This window comes from Chanos chanos, chromosome 10, assembly GCF_902362185.1.
Source record: "Chanos chanos chromosome 10, fChaCha1.1, whole genome shotgun sequence".
In the NCBI taxonomy this organism is placed as follows: Eukaryota; Metazoa; Chordata; class Actinopteri; order Gonorynchiformes; family Chanidae; genus Chanos; species Chanos chanos.
The window spans coordinates 18,837,585-18,861,136 of NC_044504.1; the positions used below are offsets into that span (position 1 = coordinate 18,837,585).

General features: G+C 40.9%; 2 protein-coding genes across 2 annotated transcripts; both read right to left on the bottom strand.

Annotated features, from left to right (window-relative positions):
• Positions 1 to 454: 454 nt before the first annotated feature.
• Positions 455 to 5,024, bottom strand: LOC115822058 (pancreatic alpha-amylase). Its single transcript, XM_030785704.1, has 10 exons — positions 4,854 to 5,024; positions 3,350 to 3,496; positions 2,927 to 3,124; positions 2,092 to 2,322; positions 1,867 to 2,000; positions 1,623 to 1,745; positions 1,329 to 1,428; positions 1,029 to 1,150; positions 794 to 919; positions 455 to 644 (listed from the first exon to the last, which is right to left on the bottom strand). Exons 1-10 carry the CDS (start codon positions 5,019 to 5,021, stop codon positions 455 to 457), a joined length of 1,539 nt encoding a protein of 512 aa, XP_030641564.1. The 5' UTR covers positions 5,022 to 5,024.
• Positions 5,025 to 18,832: 13,808 nt separating this feature from the next.
• Positions 18,833 to 22,640, bottom strand: LOC115822080 (pancreatic alpha-amylase-like). Its single transcript, XM_030785734.1, has 10 exons — positions 22,473 to 22,640; positions 21,288 to 21,434; positions 20,873 to 21,070; positions 20,503 to 20,733; positions 20,270 to 20,403; positions 20,024 to 20,146; positions 19,730 to 19,829; positions 19,435 to 19,556; positions 19,200 to 19,325; positions 18,833 to 19,050 (listed from the first exon to the last, which is right to left on the bottom strand). Exons 1-10 carry the CDS (start codon positions 22,638 to 22,640, stop codon positions 18,861 to 18,863), a joined length of 1,539 nt encoding a protein of 512 aa, XP_030641594.1. The 3' UTR covers positions 18,833 to 18,860.
• Between the last annotated feature and the right edge of the window lie 912 nt (positions 22,641 to 23,552).

Sequence of the window (23,552 nt, forward strand, 5' to 3'; positions counted from 1 at the left end):
ATTACTCGCACCTTTCTTTATGACGTGCTGAGAGGTACTGTAAAACCGGTAGTTGACAGCTCCAGTCATGGGGACTCACAAGACAGAACATTTTTGCTCTACTCCATCCCTGTCACACCTGATTCAATTTATCTACTGATTATTGAGCTTTTGTTTCTTGAAGTAAATATGATGTCGATAGGAATTAGCTGATTTCTCTTGTCTAGTTGGTCCCTAGGAATGGTGTTTAGAAACCTTGTTGAAAATAAAATCATCTTGGCCCTAGCTATGGATTTTTTTTCTTTTTCACTAGGATGTGTCAAGTTGTACTTCAGACTCTGAAACATTTGTGATCTGTCTAATCCTGCCATTCACAGAAAAACCCTCCAGGGATAAAATCAAACTGAAGTGAACTAAAGAGGCTTGGGAGAACACTTTGTTTTGTATTTATGAAGCTTTATTTATGTGACACAGTTTACAGCTTAGCATTAACATGGATGGCGATCATGGGGTCGGCCTCAGCACTGTTGATCTTGAAGTATGCACGTCCATCGCTGCCAACCGTCACTTGTTTGCCTGTGCATTTAGTTCCAGACTTGTCTCCAGAGATGACATCACAGTAGGTGCCAGCAGGAAGTCCGGTGTTCAGGGTGATAGTCATCTCCCTGAGAAACAAGAAGGTCATACATGTGTTAATTTTGTTCCTGGTCTAATTAATGTGTTCAAGATCTACAAGGTTTGCATGTTTGTTACTAAATATTTTAGCCTGCTATTCTGTCCCTAGGATTATATTTTGGGCAAAATGTTATCTTACCAGGTGTCGTTATTGATGATAAGGAAGCCACGGTTGCCACGACCAAAAGCAATCATGTTACTGCCATTGTCCCACCAGTTTGAGAGTGGCTGGCCATTGACCACATTACGGAAGATAACCATGTTCCTACAGAGAATAATTGAAATTGGAGATAGATGTTTTATACAGATATGAGCAAAGCGTGGTTCAGACACTGACTAAATCAAAAACTGGACAGCGGGAAAGAAGGACTCACCTGATCTGGCGCCACCTGTGCTCACAGACCCAGTTGTCTCCACAGGTGGAGTCTGCGTTAATTGGCACGGGTTTGGTGGTACCGTCAGAATAGCTGGGAGGACCTATCCAGTCGTTCTGATCCTACAGGTTCAAACAGTGATGTTAGCCAATTCAGGGAAAAAAAAAACCAATTAGGGAAGTCTTTGACCGAATAACATCATTTAACCTGATTTTCACATGTAATGCCTAAATAGAAGTTATTATTCTCACCTTTCATGTTACAAAACAAAAAAACAAACAAACAACAACAACAACATACCTTTCCATTCACAATGTTCCGGGTCCAGCGGTAGCTGGACATCACTCTGGTAACACCGTAAGGATGAGCCAGCATGAAAGCTGTGCCAATTTTGTAGAGCCTGCACAGAGCACAAAGCTAACTTACACATTGCCGTGAGGGTAAAGCTCTCTTTTGAAGTGAATATAAGTGGAATTTGTAATTCTGTTGTTAAATGAGCTGCAGCAATCTCAATTATCCTTCAGGCTCCTCATTCATGTCACTTTGTCTTTTGATATGTGAAATGAATTGCTTTTAGCTTCATAGGAAAGGTACCTGGAATCCCAGAATGTAAGAATGGAAGCTCCTCCAGCTCCATGTCCCCTCTGGTTGTCATGGTTGTCAACAAACACCAGGGCCTTACCTGTGGGCATGAAACCCCAGCCCTCTCCCCAGTTCCTGGGGAAAAAAAGAACCCAAGCTTGTAAAACTGCAGTCACTTGGATTGAAAGTATTGTTGTGTCATTTCATTTAAGCCACTGTTCATCTTATCGTGATGTAAGAGGCTGTTAAGGCTTACTTCAGATAGCTCATTTTCTGGCCGTTCCATTTGCGGACAACCTCGCCCAGTTTGGCACCATACTTAAACTCTGTAACTCTTCCCAGTCCAGTGTACTCACTGGCCTTGATGGGCTCTCCACCAAGGTCAATGACCTAAGTCGCACAAACACACAATGCTGTTTTTCTAGATTTCTTGCAATTAAAGTTTTTGATGTAGAGAAATCTGAGAGTGGTAAACAAATACCTCCTGGTAGATGAAAGGTCTGGAACCGGAGGAGAACCACTTGGTGTTGAGGTTCTTCAGTCTGCCATACACATTGCTCAGGTCTCCAGGCCACATATGTTTGCAAGCATCCACTCTGAATCCTGCCACACCGATGTCGATCAGTTTGTTCATGTACGCGGCCACTTTCCCCCTGACGTAGTCCTTCTCCAGAGCCAGATCCAGAAGTCCAACAAGACGGCAATCTCTCACCTGTCCACAGTGCAAATGGGCCACAGTGACATATTCATTACCACTTCCAAATGTTCCGTCATGGAATGTAATTAATATTAATACTGGATCATTTTAAATTAACGTAAAATATTGTAAGATGTAATCTCCTCTGCATTAGCAAGAAAATGTTATTATATACAAATGAATTTGAGTACTGAGTCAACAAATATAGTCATTTGTAACTATAACTTTGTTCAACAATACTACCAGCTATATGCGGTCAACTGCAGCCTTTTAACAGCACAGTCCACTGGTTACTTTTTGCGTGGTATGAACATCTCTAACACCCAAAACAAGACTTTTTAAAAGAATGAGTTTTGCTAGCTGTCCTAGATAACCATGTTTGTCTAGCCAAACTACACTACTTTAAACTGCTTCAAACTTTTTCCAACTGAGAAGGACAGGTAACTGGAGCAAGTATAACTGTGTTCTTCTAAGAGTAATGCAATACAGGGGGTTGTTTATAACTATAATTTAACCACTACTGTTTATAATAGAACATTTCAGTTAACAGGAAAAGCTTGACCACTGTTGCAAGAAAAACTGCTAACACAAAACAGACAAAAACAAAAGCGTATGTCACCTGGTATATATCATTATAGTTCTGAATTTCTCCATTGCTAGTTTTACATTTGCCGTCATTGAAGTCCCAGCTTGAGTAGGATACGGAGGGGAAGTCCTTTTTGGTAGCGCTGAACCATGTACCACAGGAGGAGTGTGTTCCTTCACCACCACCTGATCCACACATGTGGTTGATGACTGCGTCCACATAAATGTTCACCTACAACAGCACATTAATAAAATTATTAGCTTCTAGAGTGTCTATCCTTTTTGCAGATGTGTTTTTATGTATGAAAAGACAAAGATTGGAAATTGTGACATTTCCTTTCTTCCATACAGCAAAAAGTAATTATTCAGCGCATCATCTTCTTTCTTTATTTTTAAACAGTCAATGAAATGAAAAGACATGATAATAACAACATGAAAGGAAATCCTTTTGCTTTACCCCAACATTGTTGCATCGAGTGACCATATCCCTCAGTTCGGCCTCAGTTCCTGATCTGGAGCACAGATTGTAGCTAATTGGCTGATATCTCTCCCACCATGGTCTAAAAGGGTTACTGACCTTGATGCTCTCACTGGGAGGCGATATCTACAGTATTAACGAAGAGAGTGATCACAAGCAAAGGTATGTTTAAATATCAAGGATATATTATAATCAGAGAAAACAATAGATACACTCAGTGGTCATAGGTTAATAGGATGCACACATCTCGTGTACTGGATAGCAGTATATTCATGCTACGTAATGTCTTTTCTGTCCCCAACCAAGGATCACCCATTGAATTTAGGTCTCAAGGCTGTACCAACTTTTCAAGTAAAGTGAATTTGCTGTCATGTTACTGGGGTAATCCTGAGACAATACATGCTTTGTGACATTGGCCTGTTGGTTAGATCTGTGTGACAAAGTGTGAACTGTAACTATGAATGGGTGCACTGTGGCAGTAAAATTAGCATTCAAACATTGATCAAGTGCTGTCAGTACACCTAACATATGAATCTAGCATAATCATTTGCTTCTGTAGCCCATCTGTGACAAGGACTTAGATGCTGTTCTACAACCACTATTTTAGAGTGCCATTATTTGCCTGTTTGTGGTCTGACTGTTTGCTTGCATTATTCCTGCTATTCTCCTTTGACCACACTCATCAAAAAGCAGTCTTTGCCCATGGATCTGTGGCTGATCAGATATTTTATGCTTGTCCCACCGTTCTCAGAAATCCCTAGAAACTTTTGTGTGGGAAAAGCCTGGGAGGATGGCTGTTTCTGAGGTCCTAGTGCCTGTGTGCCTTTCACAAAGGACAATACTACAATCAAAGTCATTAAGATCACTTATCTTGCTTAATCTAACATTCACTTAAACAGTTACTGCATCCCTCAGTGACCATCTACTTTATCTATTTAGGAATTATCCATTTTTGCAACTGAGGTGGGGTACCCAAGAAACTGGGCACAGAGTGTATGTATAATATACAGGACTTGTTCAGGCCTCTTGAAACATGTGAATGTTCAGCCAGAAGGGAAATCCAGAATAAACAACAATCTTCAATAAGTGCTGTCTTAACAGTTTATCGTTTAAATGTTATTGCATTTTGTACAGGTCTTGCATTGATAAAACCACTTTAGCGTGAATTTACAACACTTTGTAGCTCCATCTACATTGTAACTAAAAAACGATCAAAGCACTTTCTCCCTGAAACTACAGTGTGTAAAGACGGAAGAAGCCTTTTGCCTAAAGGTTAGGGGAGTGGGCTTGTAACCGAAAAGTGCAGGCTCAATTCCCAGGACAAGCAGGAAACACCCAAGGCTGAAGTGCCCTTGAGCAAGCTGCCCATTGCTCCGGGTATATGTGTGCTCACTGCTCACTTCTGCAGGTGTGTGTGTGTGTGTGTGTGTGTGTGCGTGCGTTGATAAACATGATTTGTATAATTGTGTTTCTTCATACAGACCTGAACTCCTCCATAGCCGTTTGGTGCTAGGTAGCGCTCACACTCTGCAGCGATGTCTTTCCAGCGCCATTCGAACAGATGTACAATGGATGTTCTCCCACTCTTAGTGTTTGGGTTGAACTGGGCAAAGCTTAGCCCAAGAAGTGCAGCTAAAATCAGGAGCTTCATCTTCCCCTTGGTCGAGAGCGAATGAGCAAAGAAATGTGGGATCAGGCTCTGTATATATACACAACACCACTCTATAGTCTAATCAAAAGCGCAGCATGATGATTTTAAAAATAATCTGTTATCTGCTGTCCTGCAGAGAAACCTAACAGAACACACATTGTGAACAGTTGTTATTTTCCCAGTTCCTTTGATGTGATACATATTCTTAGACTGGAAAAACAAAGTATAATACCAAGGTCTATGGCTATGCCCATTGTTAAGTGTTTAAAATAAAATTCAAAATAAAAAAATGTACTCCCCTTTCAATTAATATATGTGACTCAAGATCATATCAAGTCTACTGATGAATACATGGAATAAGCTGACTTAGAAATGTAAAACTCAAAATGAAAAATACATTTTACCAAATTTCATACTTTGGATTCAGTACTGAAGCAATTTAGCCTTAAATTTGTAGTTACGTGGTACATTCAGCAGTGTTAAATTACCCTCTACAGTTAAGTTACATCCAGTTTCCAGTGTGACACTGAATGATGATTTCATTCACCCTCACATTCATTCGTGATTGGTTATTTTATTGTGTGATTTTTGGCTGTACTTTCCTAAACTGTTATCTTTGTCTGGCAAGGGCACAGACAGGGGATGTGCCAGGGTTGGCCATGTGAAGCCTGGTTCACCCGCTGGTCACCCCAGGTAGTAAAAAGAAACATTTTGTTTTGGGTTGAAACATTTTTCTCTCCATTTTGCTATAGAAACCAAAATTATACTACAGAAAAAAGAGCGACCAGCCACCCTGCCCACTTTTACTGTAAATTCTCCTTTTAGAGAGGTGGTTCTCAAAGTCTTAAATGCATGATCACCTAAATAATGCTTACAGAGACTCAAGATGTCCATCATCCCCTAAGGTGCTTCCTGCCAATCCGAAGAGCATGCACACATAGGGCTGTCACGGTGAAGGAATTTTCCCTGCAGTGACTTAGGGTGGCTCAACAGCACGATATGTGGTATTACCATCATCCCCCCACCCCTCCACCCCTTTTTTCTTTTTGCAAATTATTGCATTTATCCTTATTTTAGTGCTATATAAATAAGCTTTAGGTAGGTTATACTGTTGCTTTTTAAATGAGAAAGATTTTTAAAACAAATTATTGAAACAACAGGCAAAATACTTATTTATTGTTTTATGGGTGGGCGATCTGGCCAAAAGATCATATGACTATCTTTTGGGATGGAATCACGATCCACGATCTGCATCACAATTTTTCTCACCGTTTTTAAAATGTAGACTGTAAATAGCTTTGAAGTTTTCTCTTTGTACCCGATTAAAGATAACATAACATAAATGATGCCAAAGATAAACTTTTGGCATGTTCTTTGGGATGTTTTCGTTTGAGATGGTTTAACATGTTTGTGGTATTACCTCCAGTCGTCCCAACAGTTCCCCTGCAAACTTTGCAGATAACATTCAATTGCTGAACGTCTGGAGGGTGTTCCAGAAAGCGGGTTTAGTGAAAACTCTGAGTTAGTTAACTCAGAACAAGTAGTAAACCTCCCAATAGAACAGCCCTATGACTTGGTTTTGCTAGGAGCTTTACTACTTACTCTGAGTTAACCAACTCTGGAGTTTTCGCTAAGCCCACTATCTACCTCCCAAGTCTTCTTTGTCCGGCACGCTGTCTTCTATTTACAAAATAAGTTACAGCTCTAAGATGAGTAGGTCATCAAATGAGTATCATCCTAATTGTGTCACAACCAATCACACTTTTGCTCAGTTCATGCAGAGTAGGAAAACTTGAACAGTGCTGTTATTTATTTATTTAATGACGCAATCTGTACAACTCCCCACCCCTATGTTTAATGCAGAATGCAGAAGGGCAATGAGGCAATAAGAACGCAAAGTAGGCTATACGCTTATGAAAATAAATAAAGCAAATTGTTTATGCTAAATCTTTTAAGTACAAATCTACGTAGACAGGCCATGAGAAAAAAAAAATTAGGGGACGTGAGAAAAAAATGTATTGAAGTTTCTTGTGCGCACAAGAAACTATTTAAATTTGATTTTCTCAACCAAATTAGGTTCTTGTGCACACCCATTAAAGTGTAAAACAAGAAGGGCCTGGCCTCATGAAAAAAAGAAAAAACGTGAACATGTGAATATGAAGACACTTTCAGGCAAGTATTTCAGGACTGAAAATGGAAATGGCCAATTATGTGTGTGTATTCACTGGTAGGTATAAAATAACACCAGAGCCCATTTACATAGAGCCTGTCCACTTCCTAATAATGCCGTTGTACTGGAACTGGCTGCAATTCACCTAGAGAGCGCTTGCAAGAGAGTCCTCAGTGAGGCAAAAGAGGTCAAATTTTATTTTAGTTTTTTAAAAATATAGTATGGATTATATATCACAGTTGAAATGAAAAAATACTAATGTCCATTTTTCTTGCAGATAAGGCGATTTTCTTGCAGGGAAGGCAATTTAGCAGAACAGTACCATTCTGCTAATGTTTGCTGATTGGTCAGTTAAGGATTTATGACTGATTGCAAATGTAATAGTATGCTAACTAGTCATGGTGGCATTAATGACTGCTCCACGCAGTCATTAAAATGGCTTGAGTACCATGTTCTTTGCATGTCTACACGATACATGAATTTGGAAATTAAACTAAAATAAAGCCCAATTTAAGGTATATTTTGTTGTTGTTATTCTGCATCTCCCATATGGCCGTAAATGCCGTAAAGCCTTAATGCCGTAAAGTGACTGGTGGTGCGTGATGTCACAGATACTTACAGAGATGTATTTTACTACATTGAAAATCGTAAAAAAATCTAAAAATGGAACTATATCTATTGTTTCAACCCGTTATACAAAAAAAATAATGAAAATTGCCAGAAGAAAATTTTACCCCATGAAAGTTACATTTTTGGGGGTACAGCTCCATTGGTCCCCATTCACTCTGGACTCTCTTGCGAGCACCCCCTAGGAAACAGGAAGTTCTGAGAGTGGAAGTTCTCTGCTATTTATAAATTCTCTGATAGCACTGTTGTTCAGTGTTTATATACCTATTCACTGGAAGGAAAATAATAGATTCCTATGCTTGATGCTGTTATGCAATATTTTTATGGACATTTTTTTTCCAGATTTAAGAGTGGGCTCAAATTTAGATAAGTATGTTCTGCAAAAGGTTTAAAGTGTTGGTGTATGGCAGATGGGGGAAAAATTCTCATCTTTGAAGCATGTAACCATATCCAAACAATGATTAGATTACGAGGATAAAGCTGATAAGAGTTCAAAAATACTTCATTACTTAGAAATTCACCAGCCTCAGAAAGAAACATCACAGCTGCTGGTCATGTCCTGATAAAGGTAGTTTTGTGTGTATTATTTATTCAGTGTTTTATAACAGCCTGATAATGGCCCTGTTCTGACAGAAAAAAACATGATGAAACCTGATTTGGAATTTATCACACTGCATATATACAAGAATAACGTGTCCTTTAACAGTCTCAAACATACTGAAACTTAGAATAAATGTTTTGTGGATCATCTATAATCTCTGACCTGGGAAGCATACCCGGGGCTCTGGCTTGGAAACCCCTTGTGACACAAAGTGCAAGACCCAAATTCAGAAACCAAGGCAGGAGTAGTTCAGTTTAAGTGTTTCCTTTTAATTGGTGAATAAAAGAAAAAGTATCCAAAGCGAGTCGGGCAAAATCAGAAAACAGTTCCAGGCAAGAGGTCAGTAGGCAGAGATGTCCAGCAAAGAAGTCCAAAAAATGGCAGACAGAATCTTTATCCAAAAACAGGCAAACAGGAGGTCAACAACAGGGAACAATTCAAGAAAAGCAAAAGAGAAAACAAAGTTTACAACAAGGCTTGGTCAATAACTGCACACGAGTGACAACTCAAGACTGTACAAAGAACTAAAGAGAACAGAAGGCTTAAAAAGACAGACAAATAAGACACAGGTGAAAACAATCAATAATGAGAATAAGGGAACTAGACATGTGACAGGCAAAAAACAAGACTGCGGATCCCACATGGCCAAAAAAAGACCAAATTCATGACAGGAGACCCCCCCAAGGACATCTCCTGATGTTCCTTCTGGGACAATCAGGATGTTTCTGGTGGAAGTCCCAGATTAGGTTAGGGTCCAGAATATCCCGAGCTGGAATCCAGGCTCATTCCTCTGGGCCATACCCCTCCCAATACGCCAGATATTGCAAACCTCCCCAAACCTGTCGGGAGTCAAGGAGGCAGTGGACTGTGTAAGCAGGTTGGCCATCAATGATCCAAAGAGGTGGTGGAGGCCTAGTTGCAGGAGCTAGGGGGCTGGTGGCTACAGGTCGCAGACGAGAGATGTGGAAGGTGGGGTTAATATGCATGGCCAAGGGAAATTGCAGATAGTAGGAGACCGGATTAACTCTCTTCAGGACCTTGAAGGGCCCCACAAACCGTGGAGCCAGCTTGTGGGACTCTAACCGCTGGGGAAGGCCTCGTGAGGACAGCCAGACCCTTTGCCCAAGACGTAGCAAAGGTGCAGACCTGCGCTGGCGGTTGGCCTGGAGTTGGTAGCATCATGCAGACCTTTGTAGGGTAGACCGGACCCTCCACCACACGCGTCTGCAGCGGGGGACGAAGTTCTGGGCTGACGAGACTCCAACATCAACCTCTTCGTCTGGAAACAGGGGAGGCTGAAACCCAAACTGGCACTTGAGAGGGGAACGACCTGTGGAGGGACAGCACAAGGTGTTATGTGCATATTCTGCCCAGATGACATACCTGCTCCAAGACAAGGGGTTTGTGGGGGCCAGGTATCTTAGGGTGGTCTTGAGGTCTTGGTTGAGCCTGTCTGTCTGTCCATTAGACTCTGGATGGAAGCCAGAGGAGAGGCTGACAGTGGCCCCAATCAGCTTTCAGAAGGCCCTCCAGAACTGTGATGCGAATTGGGGCCCATGTTCAGAGACCACATCAAGAGGAAGGCCAGAAACCCTAAAGACTTGCTGGCAGACAATCTCAGCAGTCTCTTGAGCCAATGGGAGTTTGGGTAAGGGGACAAAACGGCAGGCCTGAGAGAACCAGTCCATGATCAAGATGACTGTGTTCCCCTGGGAGAGAGGGAGACCAGTAATGAAGTCCATGGAGATGTGGGACCGAGGGTGTTTGGGGATGGGTAGGGGGTAAGAAGACCGTGGGGAAGGGTGTGAGGGCATTTTGAGCACAAACAGAGCAGGCAGAGACGAAAGACTAGACATCAGTGTTTATCCCATGCCACCAGAAACACCTCTTCAGGAACTCTAATGTCCTACCAGTGCCAGGGTAATTAGTTAGCTGAGAGGAATGCCCGCATTGTAAGACCTGGGAGCATACTGAGGCTGGGACAAACAGGTGGGCTGGAGGTCCATTACCGGGGTATGGCTCCCTCAGCTGGGCTTGTCATACCAACATCTCGATTCCTCAACAAACAGGAGCTACAATCCTAGAGTGCGGGAGAACAGGTTCCGGTGTACCTTCACGGTCTGTGTTAGGGAACAGTCTGGACAGAGCATCTGGTTTATGATTCTTTGAACCAGGGCAATAAGTCAATACAAAATCAAAACGATTAAAGAAAAGAACCCACCTTGTGTGCTGGGTGTTGAGTCGCTTACCCTTCTGGGTATATGCAAGGTTTTTGTGGTCTGTCCACACAAGGAAAGGATGCTGGGCCTCCTCAAGCCAATGCTGCCACTCCTCCAAGGCTAGTTTGACAGCCAGCAATTCTCTGTCACCCAAGTCGTAATTTTTCTCAGCAGTGGAGAGGCGAGCGGAGGAGGCGGCACAGGGGTAGAGCTTACCATCCGCTTGACGTTGAGAGAAAACTGCACCCACTCCCACATCTGAAGCATCCACTTTGATTAGGAAAGGGAGAGAGGGATCAGGTGAGGTTAGGATAGAAGCTGAAGTGGACCTCTACCTTTAGCTCCTAGAAGGCCCATTCAGCTCCTGGAGACCAGATAAGAGGGCCAGGTGCCTTCCGGGTTAGGTAAGTGAGTGTTGCAGCCACCGCACTGAAGTTCCTAATAAACCTTCTGTAAAAGTTAGCAAAGCCCAGGAAACATTGTACCTCCTTGACAGATGTGGGCTGGGGCCAGTCATGGACAGCCTGAGTCTTCTTAGGGTCCATATGGAGGCTTTCCCTTGGACAGAATGAACCCTAAAAAGGAGATCTCAGAAACATGAAATTTGCATTTCTCTGGCTTAACAAAGAGGTAGTTATCAAGAAGACATTGGAGGACTGCTCTGATATAGTGGACATGCTCGTGAAGGGACTTTGAGAATATCAAGATGTCATCTAAGTAGACAAAGATGGACTGGTTCAACTTATGCCTCAGGACGTCATTGATGAGAGCCTGGAGGACAGCTGGAGCGTTGGTTAACCCAAAAGGCATGACAAGATATTCATAATGCCCTGTTGTCACGGTAGTCAATACAAGGCCGTAGGCCACCATCTTTCTTGCTCACAAAAAAGAAACCAGCACCAGCCGGAGAAGAGGATGGACGAATGATCCAAGTTTCCAAGGAGTCCTTGATATACTCCTCCATTGCCCTCGTCTCTGTGGGTGAGATGAAGAAGATTCTTCTCCAGGGAGGAGTAGCTCCTGAGAGGGGATCAATTGCACAATCATAAGGCTGGTGAGGAGGCTTCATTTCAGCTAATCATGATGTGACTGTCAGTGTCAAAATAATCACCTTAGATACATGGCAGAGTACCTGACCGTGTCTAGAAATTAAAGTTTCTTTGGCTACAATTCTGAACTTCTATCTACAACTGAGACTCTTATTTAATTAATGTGCATGGACTTTATAAACAATGCATTACATACGAACATGTGTCATTGATTGAAAATCAGCGATTGAGATGCCTTAACAATGAAAGCGACAGTAGAATTATGGTATCTTGTTATCTTATGCATCATTTAAAAACTACGGTTTATTTCAACTCGTGACGTGACTCAATGACACATACTTAATGTCTAACATGATGCCAGTGTTTGATTAACTTTGCTGCTGGGAGGCATTGGGGTAGCTAGCGTATATACAGATGTATACAGTGACGCAATGATGTGGCTCAATGGTGGCTCTCTAGCCAGTGGAAAAGCAAACCGGTTCTTAGAAGGTTTGCAAGTTGAACCAACTGTGAACTGGCACTAAAACCAGCCCAGAACTAGCACCTAGTTCACGTTGGTGGAAAGGGGGTATGAGAGGGGGTTATCCAGGCTGGTTACAGGAAGGTACAGGTCTTTGGATAAGGTGGTATCCATGAAATTACCTGCAGCACCAGAATCTGTGAGAGGCTTTAGTATGTGGTGTTGCTGGTGTCCCCAGAAAATCACAACAGGGATCCACAAGCAGGTGGTTGAGGTTATGAGAGTAAAGGCTGCTCCCATCACAGTACTCCCCCTCCTAGACGGGACTGTGCTTTTCCCGAAAGCTTGGGCCAGAACGATCTAACGTGGCCAGGCATACCACAATAAGGGCAGCACCTCTTTCTCATTATGAGGTTTTGTTCAGCCTGAGAGAGATGTGTTCCTCCTAGTTACATAGGTTTTTCAGGAATAGCGGAGATGTGCTGGGGTTTTTGAGACAACTGCCATGGGATCAAAGTGGAACCACCGGTCCTGTAGCTGTGATGAAACATGGGCTGTTGTTCCTTCCTTCTCTCTCTCAGTCAGTGATCCAGTCAAACTGCCTGGTCAATCAATGATTCCAGATCCCTGGCCAGTTCTCTTGTCGCTAGCTCATCCTTGATGGAACTCGATAGACCGTGATGGAAAGCAGCCATGACAGCCTTTGTATTCCAACCACTCTTTGCAGCCAGGGTGTGGAAGTGAACAGCGTACTCAGCCACACTGGTGTTGCCCTAATGCAGCTGGAATAACCTGTCAGTCGCCTCTCTGCTTCCTTCTGGATGGTCAAATACTCTCTTCATCTCGTCGGTAAAGGTGTTGTAGTTGTTACAAGAGGGACCCTGCTGTTCCCAAATGGGTGTGGCCCAGGCCAGGGCTTTTCCTGTGAGGAGAGTGATGATTTAGGCGATTTGGGACTGATCTGTAGGGAGGGTGGTGGGCTGGAGCTAGAAAGAAACAGAACATTAAGTTAGGAAACCATGACAATCTTTTGGGTTACCATCAAATCTCTGGGGAGCAGGGAGTCAAGGCTTGGAGACAGGCTGGGCTGGAGCTGGAGGTGCAGGAGAGGATTGGCGATTTACTAAGGTCTGTAGGGTTTGGAGGATCTTGTTGAGAACTTGCTCTTCAGTCAACTGCAGCACTGTGAGTGGCCAATTGTTGTTCATGTCAAAGCACTGTAGCATCATGACTTAACACTGCTGCGAAGACCTGGTCTGTCTGCAAGGACTGAGGTGGATGCGTCTCTGCTGGGTCTTTTTCCATGGCTCAGTCTTACTGTAACATCTGACCTGGGAATCAAACGTGGAATGGAAACCCAGTGCCTTACCCTCGTGCCACAAAGTGCAAGACCGAAATGCAGAAACCAAGGCAGGAGTAGTTCAGTTTAAGTGTTTCCTTTTAATTGGTGAATAAAGGAAGAAGTATCCAAAGCGAGTCAGGCAAAATCATAAAATAGTTCCAGGCAAGAGGTCGAAAAACCCATAGAAAGAGATATCCAGCAAAGAAGTCCAAACACAGCAGGCAGAATCTTTATCCAAAAACAGGCAAGCAGGAAGTCAACGACAGAACAATTCAAGAAAAGCAAAAGAGAAAACAGTTAACAACAAGGCTTGGTCAATAACTGCACACGAGTGACAACTCCAGACTGAGCAAAGAACTAAAGAGTACAGAAGGCTTAAACAGACAGACAAATAAGACACAAGTGAAAACAATCAATAATGTGAACAAGGGAACTAGACATGTGACAGGCAAAAAACAAAGACTGAGGACCCCACATGGCCAAAAAAAGAACTACATTCCTCAAATTCATGACATCATGAATCCCAAAGCCATGTGAAAGTTGTTACATTCTTTGTCACAAGAACAACAACAACAACAAAACAACAACAACAATAGTAATAATAATAATAACAATAATGGTGATAACAGTAATAATAACAAACAGCAACAACAGAACAACAACAACAACAATAATAATGATAATAATAATACAGTATCAAATTGCAGCCAATGTTTCGTGGAATGGATTTTGACCCCGGGGACATGCAGGATCTACATTTAATACTGAAAAGCATGACACCATATTTGATTTTTTTTTTCAAATTATTTACCATATTCATTACCATTATATAGATTCCATTACCATATTCATTAATATTACCAGTAAATGTTTTTCCTCTGCAATTACCTTTTGTGTCATTTCATGCTAAAATTCATCTTCTTTTAATTAAATATTTCAGTGTTTCCATAAGGTGTAGGAAACACTTGTGAAACTATTTTCTGCTCCTGATTTACTGAACAAACTTTTAAAAACGTGCCCTTTTTGTCTGTTTTGTCCTTTTTCACTGGTTTTAGTCATACAGTCCTTGGTTCGTGTGTTCCATGCTGTCAGAAATGTCTTGGTTTCCTTCTTTGTGAGGTGCTGCACCATATGGATGTTCCTGCTTGTCAGCTTAATGTCTACTGATGGACACAGGACTACCTGTTGGCCCAGTTTCACCTAAGTATAATTAGTGAATGCCCAAAATATAGCTATGGTGCTGAGAAACAATGGAGAAATGGACTGAGAAGCTCAGAGTTTATGGTAGTGGTTTTTGTTGATACATTCAGACAACAGAAGGAACATACATAACTCCATTGTAAAAAGAACACTTGCATACAATCCAGGAGCATGTGGAAGTGAGCATTATATTATGAAGCTAGTGTTTCTATTGATCAGTGATTCCTCAAATATTTATTTCCCAACCATTAAATTGTTAAGGCTGTTTAGAGAATGCTGTCCATTTTCTTGGTGATGTACAGTTCACTGTGGTGTCACTAAAAATTTCATACTGGAACTTTATATTATTAAAGCACAAATGATTTTTTTACAAAAAAAAAAAAAAAAGGTTTTCATATCACTTTCTTGTGTTTGCACATGGACTGATTAGTCTGGTTGTACCACTACCTGTGCAATGAGAGCTTTTGTACTGCAGGGGGAGACAGGGAGTTATGAGACAGCTTGGGTGTTGGACCTACCACTAAGGTTATTTTGTGTTCAGGGCAGCTCTGTGAAATCCCAGTATGCACACAGTTAACATCTATTAGCATTTTCAGATAAATTAAATCATCTGTTCTCAAGACACTATCTGTAATATGTTGAAATATTGACATATATGCTTCTTCCTGGAATTGTATATCTGAGCTCAGTTGTACTTTTTTTTTTTTTTTTTTTTAGGTTTTTAAGTCATACATTAAAATAAGGCTTGGTAAGTAGTAATATTTTCAGACCCTGTCCCTTAACACAAATAGTGGTACTGTGGTTTTTACTTTCTGTGCAGAAATGAACAGAACATTAAATGTAAACAAATAGCCTTTTCATCTGTGTTAAAAGTGATTTGTCGTGCCAATGGTATGAGGAAAATCTGGTTAATGGTTCACTGTGAATATTAGACTTAATACTAACATCACTTAGCTGTAACCATAACCGTATTTCGGAACCTGAACCCAGTGAAATTACAGATATTCTGAAAAACTCTATTTATATACCGCAGCGCTCTGAACACTGAACCTAGAAATTATTCAAAATAACTCTTCATTAGCCGTACATATAATAAATAACAGCATTAAAGTAGCAGGTACAGTAATACTCTTCGAATTCAATTCTTCTAGCTAACTAAGTTCCTGGATCACCACATCCAGTAACTTGGAAATAACTTATGTACTCAAGGAGTAGGAATACGAATTTACACGTTTATTACAACGATCAAATTCAAACGGTACATAATAATGTTGAATAAATTGGAAATCAGGTGGAATTAAGGCGCATCCGCCATACACACACATACAACAGCATCTAAATTACTCACAAGAAGACAAACAACTAACGGTAGACAATAACAATATCCTCGTTACCTGAACTATGTATGAATGAAAAACTACGCGAGTATGAGGCATTTACTCACGAAGAGGCAAGCTCAACCAAAAGAACTATCTGTCGGTGCCGGGAAAGTCTTTTAGCGTCGCAGATCTTCCGTAGCGGTGAGCCTGGGCCAATTCTTCATGGAGACGAGTGTAACAGAGTTCAAAATAACCCTGTTCAGATAGTGAACACTCTCTTTCCGCTTCACCCTTAAGGGATACTTTTTTTTAGTCAGTCTTCCTGTGTGTAGTCCTTTGTCACTAGATGAGCTCTAGGTATAGTGTGAGTGCATGTGTATAATTTTGTCAAATAATTCAGTGGGGGTGGGTGTAACAGAGTTCAAAATAACCCTATTCAGATTGTCATTTCACTATAATCTACATATTGTATTATTATATTGTATATATATTGTGTTAGTTTCTGCAAGTTTACAATGTTTTCAGATATCGTACTCATTCACTAAAAGTTTGGACATAAAATTTCGCGGCTGCAGCTGTATTCTTGTTTGTACTTTGCATTTCAATGATTTGAACCTCTCCGCGTCCCCTACCTCAGTCGGCGCTTGACTCTGATGGAGGTAAGATATGAACAGGGAGCGCTCTGTGAATTTTTATATATATATATATATATATATATAAAATGAATGAATTAATACGAATTAGTTGTATCAACAAACAATTTTTGGCAAGTGACGCTACAGAGTGGTGTTCGAGTGAGTTAGCCAAAAATGCAGCAATTTTATTTGGCGGTAGGCTAACTACCTTCTGTTAACAATGAACAACGAACACGAGAAACGCTTAAATCTTGTCATTTTTTTCTTTCGGTTTTAGAATTTGATGTGCAGTCGCGAGAACTCATTGAATATATGTTTTATTTGTGAACGCAGGTGCGTAGTAGTTACGTTAATATTAAATGAAAGAATTTTTCCCTGTTAACGTTAAATGAGCTAAGAATTCCTCTCTGTGTCGTTACAAAAACCCACTATGCGATCACAGTGTACTATGCCAACTCTGTACGTAATGAGTTTTCTTTTGCACTTTTAGTTTATTCTAATGTAAGTAATTAGTATGTGCATTTTTTTATCTTTACTCTTTCATCTTTTTCTTTATGCTATGTTTAATAATAACATACAGATATACTGTGGTATTTCAGGTGGCGCTTGACTCTGAAGGAGAGTTTGATGTGCAGTCGCGAGAACTCAGTGAATATATGTTTGTTTGTGAATGCAGTGAGGGCAAAAAAAACCCCAAACAAACAAAAAAAAAAAAAAAAACGGAGAGGAATTCCTGCATCGACTGCTTTTATTACCAATATGGACGCGCATAGAGGAGAGAACCGTTACAGAAGCAGGACAGAACGGACGGACTTATATTACGGCTGATACAACCGGAGCCCAACTGACACTAAGCCGAGAGCCAGGGAGTCTGGCATTTTATCTGATTTGCAGATGGGGGTGCTGCTATCCTTTTGAGGGTGTCTCTGCCTGAAGGGAGGATGCACTCCTTGAAATTTAGAAAGTATTGATTTTGAGCTCGATTGAAATCATTTTACGTAACTTTTTCCCATTAAAATATGGTAAAATTACGTTAGCTTACTTATATCTGCCGCATTTTATGCTTCCGAACAAGACCAAATATGGTTTCTTTATCAAGACAGCACAGTTACGCCGATGGTCATACAATTAGCTGCTTGTGACTTGGCACATGGTTATTTTTAATTCTTACTGCACTTTTGTGACTATAAGAATGGTAATGGCTCGATACGCATATTTAATTAATAATATCTTATGGTTAGTTTAATTTTTCTTTTGTTCTACATAGTTTGTGGCCAAGTGGAGCAATGCAGATGGAGCCTGTGATATGGTCTGAATTCCATTCTCACAGGGAAAGTAACCTCCCGAGGGGATCTAGTCTCCCTTGCAATTAAACGTTATCAGCATTTGACCAAATGGTCTGGGGGTTGCTGCGCTAAAACATCGAGCCTGGTGTCTTTTAGGTGTTACAGTGAGGGGTTTCTGTTTTGGTGTGCATTGGTCCTGAATGCAGGGAGGCCTGGGCCATGAAGAGAGAACTGGGATCAAAGGGGATGGGGATAGAGAGGCTGAGTGAGAATAATAGTAAGAGATAAGGAAGGGTGAAAAAGAGGGAGAGAGTTTATACAACTGCAACTTAAATTACTAAGGAACACTAAAGGTTAACAAATGTCATTTTCTTTCTGAAAGCTGCACAGTGTCACATTTTAACAGTCTTGAGATGACACAAAAACATTTTTATTTTTGTACGCAAAGTGTATTTTGTTTATACATGTGAAATCGGCTAGAAAAACACTTGGGACAGGTAGTCAAGTGGTGCATTTCAGCCAAAACTAACAAGTGGGCTAAATGATGCCTACTTACCATTACTGAACAGTTTCAGTATGAAATGGACTCACATTATTCAGTTTGTTCTCTTTGCTTAAAGCTATTTGAGAAATAGGTATGACATTTTTAGAAAATGCCGCCTATAAACAATTGAAAAATATATTGAAGAGGGAGTTGCATTTCACTTCATAATAAACTGTAATAAACTCTGTTTAAATAACAATAGGAGTTGAGGAACCCTGTTGTAAACCATCTTTGCCGTAGGCTATGGATTTTTTTTTTCTTTTTCATTAAGATGGGTTTTCCTCACAGACAAAACCCTCCAGGGATAACATGAAACTGAAGTGAACTGAAGAGGCTTGGGAGAACACTTTGTTTTGTATTTATGCAGCTTTATTTATGTGACACAGTTTACAGCTTAGCATTAACATGGATGGCGATCATGGGGTCGGCCTCAGCACTGTTGATCTTGAAGTATGCACGTCCATCGCTGCCAACCGTCACTTGTTTGCCTGTGCATTTAGTTCCAGACTTGTCTCCAGAGATGACATCACAGTAGGTGCCAGCAGGAAGTCCAGTGTTCAGGGTGATAGTCATCTCCCTGAGAAACAAGAAGGTCATACATGTGTTTAATTAGACCAGGAACAAAATTATGTGTTCAAGATCTACAAGGTTTGCATGTTTGTTACTAAATATTTTAGCCTGCTATTCTGTCCCTAGGATTATATTTTGGGCAAAATGTTATCTTACCAGGTGTCGTTATTGATGATAAGGAAGCCACGGTTGCCACGACCAAAAGCGATCATGTTACTGCCATTGTCCCACCAGTTTGAGAGTGGCTGGCCATTGACCACATTACGGAAGATAACCATGTTCCTACAGAGAATAATTGAAATTGGAGATAGATGTTTTATACAGATATGAGCAAAGTGTGGTTCAGACACTGACTAAATCAAAAACTGGACAGCGGGAAAGAAGGACTCACCTGATCTGGCGCCACCTGTGCTCACAGACCCAGTTGTCTCCACAGGTGGAGTCTGCGTTAATGGGCACGGGTTTGGTGGTACCGTCAGAATAGCTGGGAGGACCTATCCAGTCGTTCTGATCCTACAGGTTCAAACAGTGATGTTAGCCAATTCAGGAAAAAAAAAACAGTTAGGGAAGTCTTTGACCAAATAACATCAGTTAACCTGATTTTCACATGTAATGCCTAAACAGAAGTTATTATTCTCACCTTTCATGTTACAAAACCAAAAAACAAACAAACAACAACAACATACCTTTCCATTCACAATGTTCCGGGTCCAGCGGTAGCTGGACATCACTCTGGTAACACCGTAAGGATGAGCCAGCATGAAAGCTGTGGCAATTTTGTAAAGCCTGCACAGAGCACAAAGCTAACTTACACATTGCTGTGAGGGTAAAGCTCTCTTTTGAAGTGAATATAAGTGGAAGTTGTAATTCTGTTGTTAAATGAGTTGCGACAATCTCAGTTATCCTTCAGGTTCCTCATTTATCTCACTTTGTCTTTGGATATGTGAAATGAATTGCTTTTAGATTTATGGAAAAGGTACCTGGAATCCCAGAATGTAAGAATGGAAGCTCCTCCAGCTCCATGTCCCCTCTGGTTGTCATGGTTGTCAATAAACACCAGGGCCTTACCTGTGGGCATGAAACCCCAGCCCTCTCCCCAGTTCCTGGGAAAAAAAAGAACCCAAGCATGTAAAACTGCACAGTCACTTGGATTGAAAGTATTGTTGTGTCATTTCATTTAAGCCACTGTTCATCTTATCGTGATGTAAGAGGCTGTTAAGGCTTACTTCAGATAGCTCATTTTCTGGCCGTTCCATTTGCGGACAACCTCGCCCAGTTTGGCACCATACTTAAACTCTGTAACTCTTCCCAGTCCAGTGTACTCGCTGGCCTTGATGGGCTCTCCACCAAGGTCAATGACCTAAGTCACACAAACACATGTGAACACAGTGCCATTTTTCTGAATTCCTTGCACTGACAAATTTGAATGTAGAGAAATCTGAGAGTGGTAAACATATACCTCCTGGTAGATGAAAGGTTTGGAACCTGAGGAGAACCACTTGGTGTTGAGGTTCTTCAGTCTGCCATACACATTGCTCAGGTCTCCAGGCCACATATGTTTGCAAGCATCCACTCTGAATCCAGCCACACCGATGTCGATCAGTTTGTTCATGTACGCGGCCACTTTCCCCCTGACGTAGTCCTTCTCCAGAGCCAGATCCAGAAGATCCTCAAGACGGCAATCTCTCACCTGTTGGTAATGCAGAGAAAATGTGGTTATATTTTTATCAGTCACCATATATTCATGAACTGTATATGCACAGTAGAATCAACAGTTCATGTCCACGTTCCTTATGGGTGGCTCTGTCAGAAATTCAGTTATATCTCACCTGGTAAATGTCATTGTAGCTATCAATCTTTCCACTGCTGCTTTTACATTTGCCATTGTTGAAGTCCAAGGATGAGTAAGGTACAGATGGAAAGTCTCTCTTAGTGGCACTGAAATATGTACCACAAGCAGAATGTGTACCTTCGCCACGGAATGACTGACACATGTGATTGATGATCGCATCAACATAGATGTTCACCTGCCACAGAACATTAGGGTAGCCATGAGCATTTGAGAGTCATAATTTCAGTACAGGTTCTGTTTCAGGTATGCACACATTGAATGATAAAAGCACTGTAAGTGATATCATTCATTTATTTCTAAATTGTTTATGTCTCATATTGCCCACAAGTTTACATTTGTGATGCAAAAATGGAAAAAGTTACAAGCTCAAACACAATTTTCCTTTGCTTTACCCCAACGTTGTTGCATCTTGTGACCATATCCCTCAGCTCTGCTTCAGTCCCTGATCTGGAGCACAAGTTGTAGCTAATTGGTTGATACCTCTCCCACCAAGGTCTGAATGGACTGGTGATTTTGATGTGCTCTGCTGCAGGAGATATCTGTAGAATCATCAAGCAAATAATGACAAGCAAGCAATGAAACCTGATTTTCTTTTTGTGGCTGTAGCCAGTCATAGCCTTCATGAACGTCTTGACATTTGTATGACATTCAAGACATTATTATAATCTAAGTGTAGTCTCACAAGTATCATCAATGATTCTGATACATTTGATCAGACCTGCGATTTAAGTGGGTACTGGACATAGTTGCAGCATCTGTTCTATCATTGTTTTGATAGAATTTGCTGTATTTCACAAACAACCCATCAATGTTTCTACTCAGCTCAAATACCCTTCTTGCAAGTCCCTCTTTGATAAGCGTGTCTGGTAAATAAATAAAATAAGATTGCAAAAATTGTGAACGACCTTACTATACAATGTCAGACTTACGAGAAAAGTATGCTGTGTTTTTGCCTGATTGAATACATTTGTCTTAATGTGCCTCTGGAATTCATCAGAATATCCCTTTGGAAACACTTGATGTAGGTTTGAGCCTCTACTAATAGTTAAACTTAATATTTAGATTTTTATATTCAAGAATTGAGATGCTATTATACATCAAGAGGAACATCGCTTTCTTGCCTATGCACCTTATGCAGAAAACAATGGACAAGGATGGGTGTGGTCAAATGTGTAGTAATGCAAGAGATAATTTCTGAGTTGTGTCAAAAAAATGTTTAAATGCAAAATTTTGAGTCCATATTGTGGCAACATAACAGTACAAGGCCTAAGGGGGCTGAAAGCTTATTATAACCAGTCTGTTCATTTTTTCATTCTGTTTTCCTCATGTATAAAGCAATATTTTATTGCATAGTATCTTTATTCTCCCCAACCTAGGATATATATCTCAGTACATTCATTGTTAATCAGTAGTCAGTTTAATGCTCATCCATATTTACTCAAAGCCTGCCAAAAGAGAGGAGAATGTGTCATTTTCAGAAAAATAGCCAAGCTGCTTTGGTGAAATGGGGTTTAAGATCAGCCTGTGGGCAAGCGGTACATTCAAACAAAGTCAGTAAAACAGTCATCCATACGTACCTGAACTCCTCCGTAGCCATTTGGTGCTAGGTAGCGTTCACACTCTGCAGCGATGTCTTTCCAGCGCCATTCGAACAGATGCACAATGGATGTCCTCCCATTCTTAGTGTTTGGGTTGAACTGAGCAAGGCTCAGCCCAAGAAGAGTGGCCAAAATGAGGAGCTTCATTTTTCCTAGGTCAGGAGAGGACAGACAAAGAAATGTGGAGCCATCTCCTGTTTATATGCTGTGCCTCCTGTGACTGACTTATCAAAAACACAGTGTGTTACAGGATAAACAGTTTGTTATCTGCCACCTCAGGGCGAACCAGATGAAAATATTTTTTGATTTCCCAGCTGCAATAAGATTGCAGCATTTGCTTTTCCACAGTATATGTGCAGTTTTTCGTAAGAATTCCAATGGAAATGCAATTTTTAAAGCAAAAATATATTCCATGTTTGCTCTTGCTCACTGTTTCCCTGTGTCATGGAAACCTTTCCTCTGTTTTCTGGTAGATGGCATTGGCATCAGTCTCCACATCTTATGAAACATAGTACTCATTTATTCAATTATGTTTTGATCTGATGAATGTGAAGACAGCAGATTTCACCCTGTGGTTCATGAAACCCTTCCTAAATGTGTTATGTCAACAAATCAATAACTTTCAGTTTAGTCCTTTTAAATTTAGATGCATTAGTTTTGAGGTTGAAAATGTTTTATGTGTGTTATCATAATTTCATTTACATTGAAGAATCAACACAGGTAGGAACCGACTTGACTTCACTATCCTGAAGAAAACACATTCATAACCGACACCAGTCAGCCATTTACCTGTGCACCTGGTCCCAGACTTATCTCCAATAACAAAGGTAAGAGCCTCCAGGAAGCCCAGTCTTCAGAATCAAAGTAAGCTGCTTCACTAACGATCTACACATTGTGAAGGGATACCTGCACTTAGATCACCTCCATGTTCTGAGAATAATAACAACCAGGAAAGTCATCAAAATTGATGCTCACCCTTTTCTGACTATTATGTAATATAAAACCATTTTTAGTGGCGCTCAGCTACATAAAAGGTTGACACTTCCATATTTTTAATGT

Bases quoted from the DNA above. Each gene is read 5' to 3' on its own strand.
- LOC115822058 (XM_030785704.1), bottom strand. From the start codon at position 5,021: ATGAAGCTCCTGATTTTAGCTGCACTTCTTGGGCTAAGCTTTGCCCAG. The intron at 1,429-1,622 runs GTACCTTTCCTA...TGCTCTGTGCAG, and splicing joins CTTACATTCTGGGATTCCAG to GCTCTACAAAATTGGCACAG. The intron at 920-1,028 runs GTGAGTCCTTCT...TATTCTCTGTAG, and splicing joins CACAGGTGGCGCCAGATCAG to GAACATGGTTATCTTCCGTA.
- LOC115822080 (XM_030785734.1), bottom strand. From the start codon at position 22,640: ATGAAGCTCCTCATTTTGGCCACTCTTCTTGGGCTGAGCCTTGCTCAG. The intron at 20,404-20,502 runs GTATATGTTTAC...TGTGTGACTTAG, and splicing joins AACCTTTCATCTACCAGGAG to GTCATTGACCTTGGTGGAGA. The intron at 20,147-20,269 runs GTAAGCCTTAAC...TTTTTTTCCCAG, and splicing joins CAGAAAATGAGCTATCTGAA to GAACTGGGGAGAGGGCTGGG.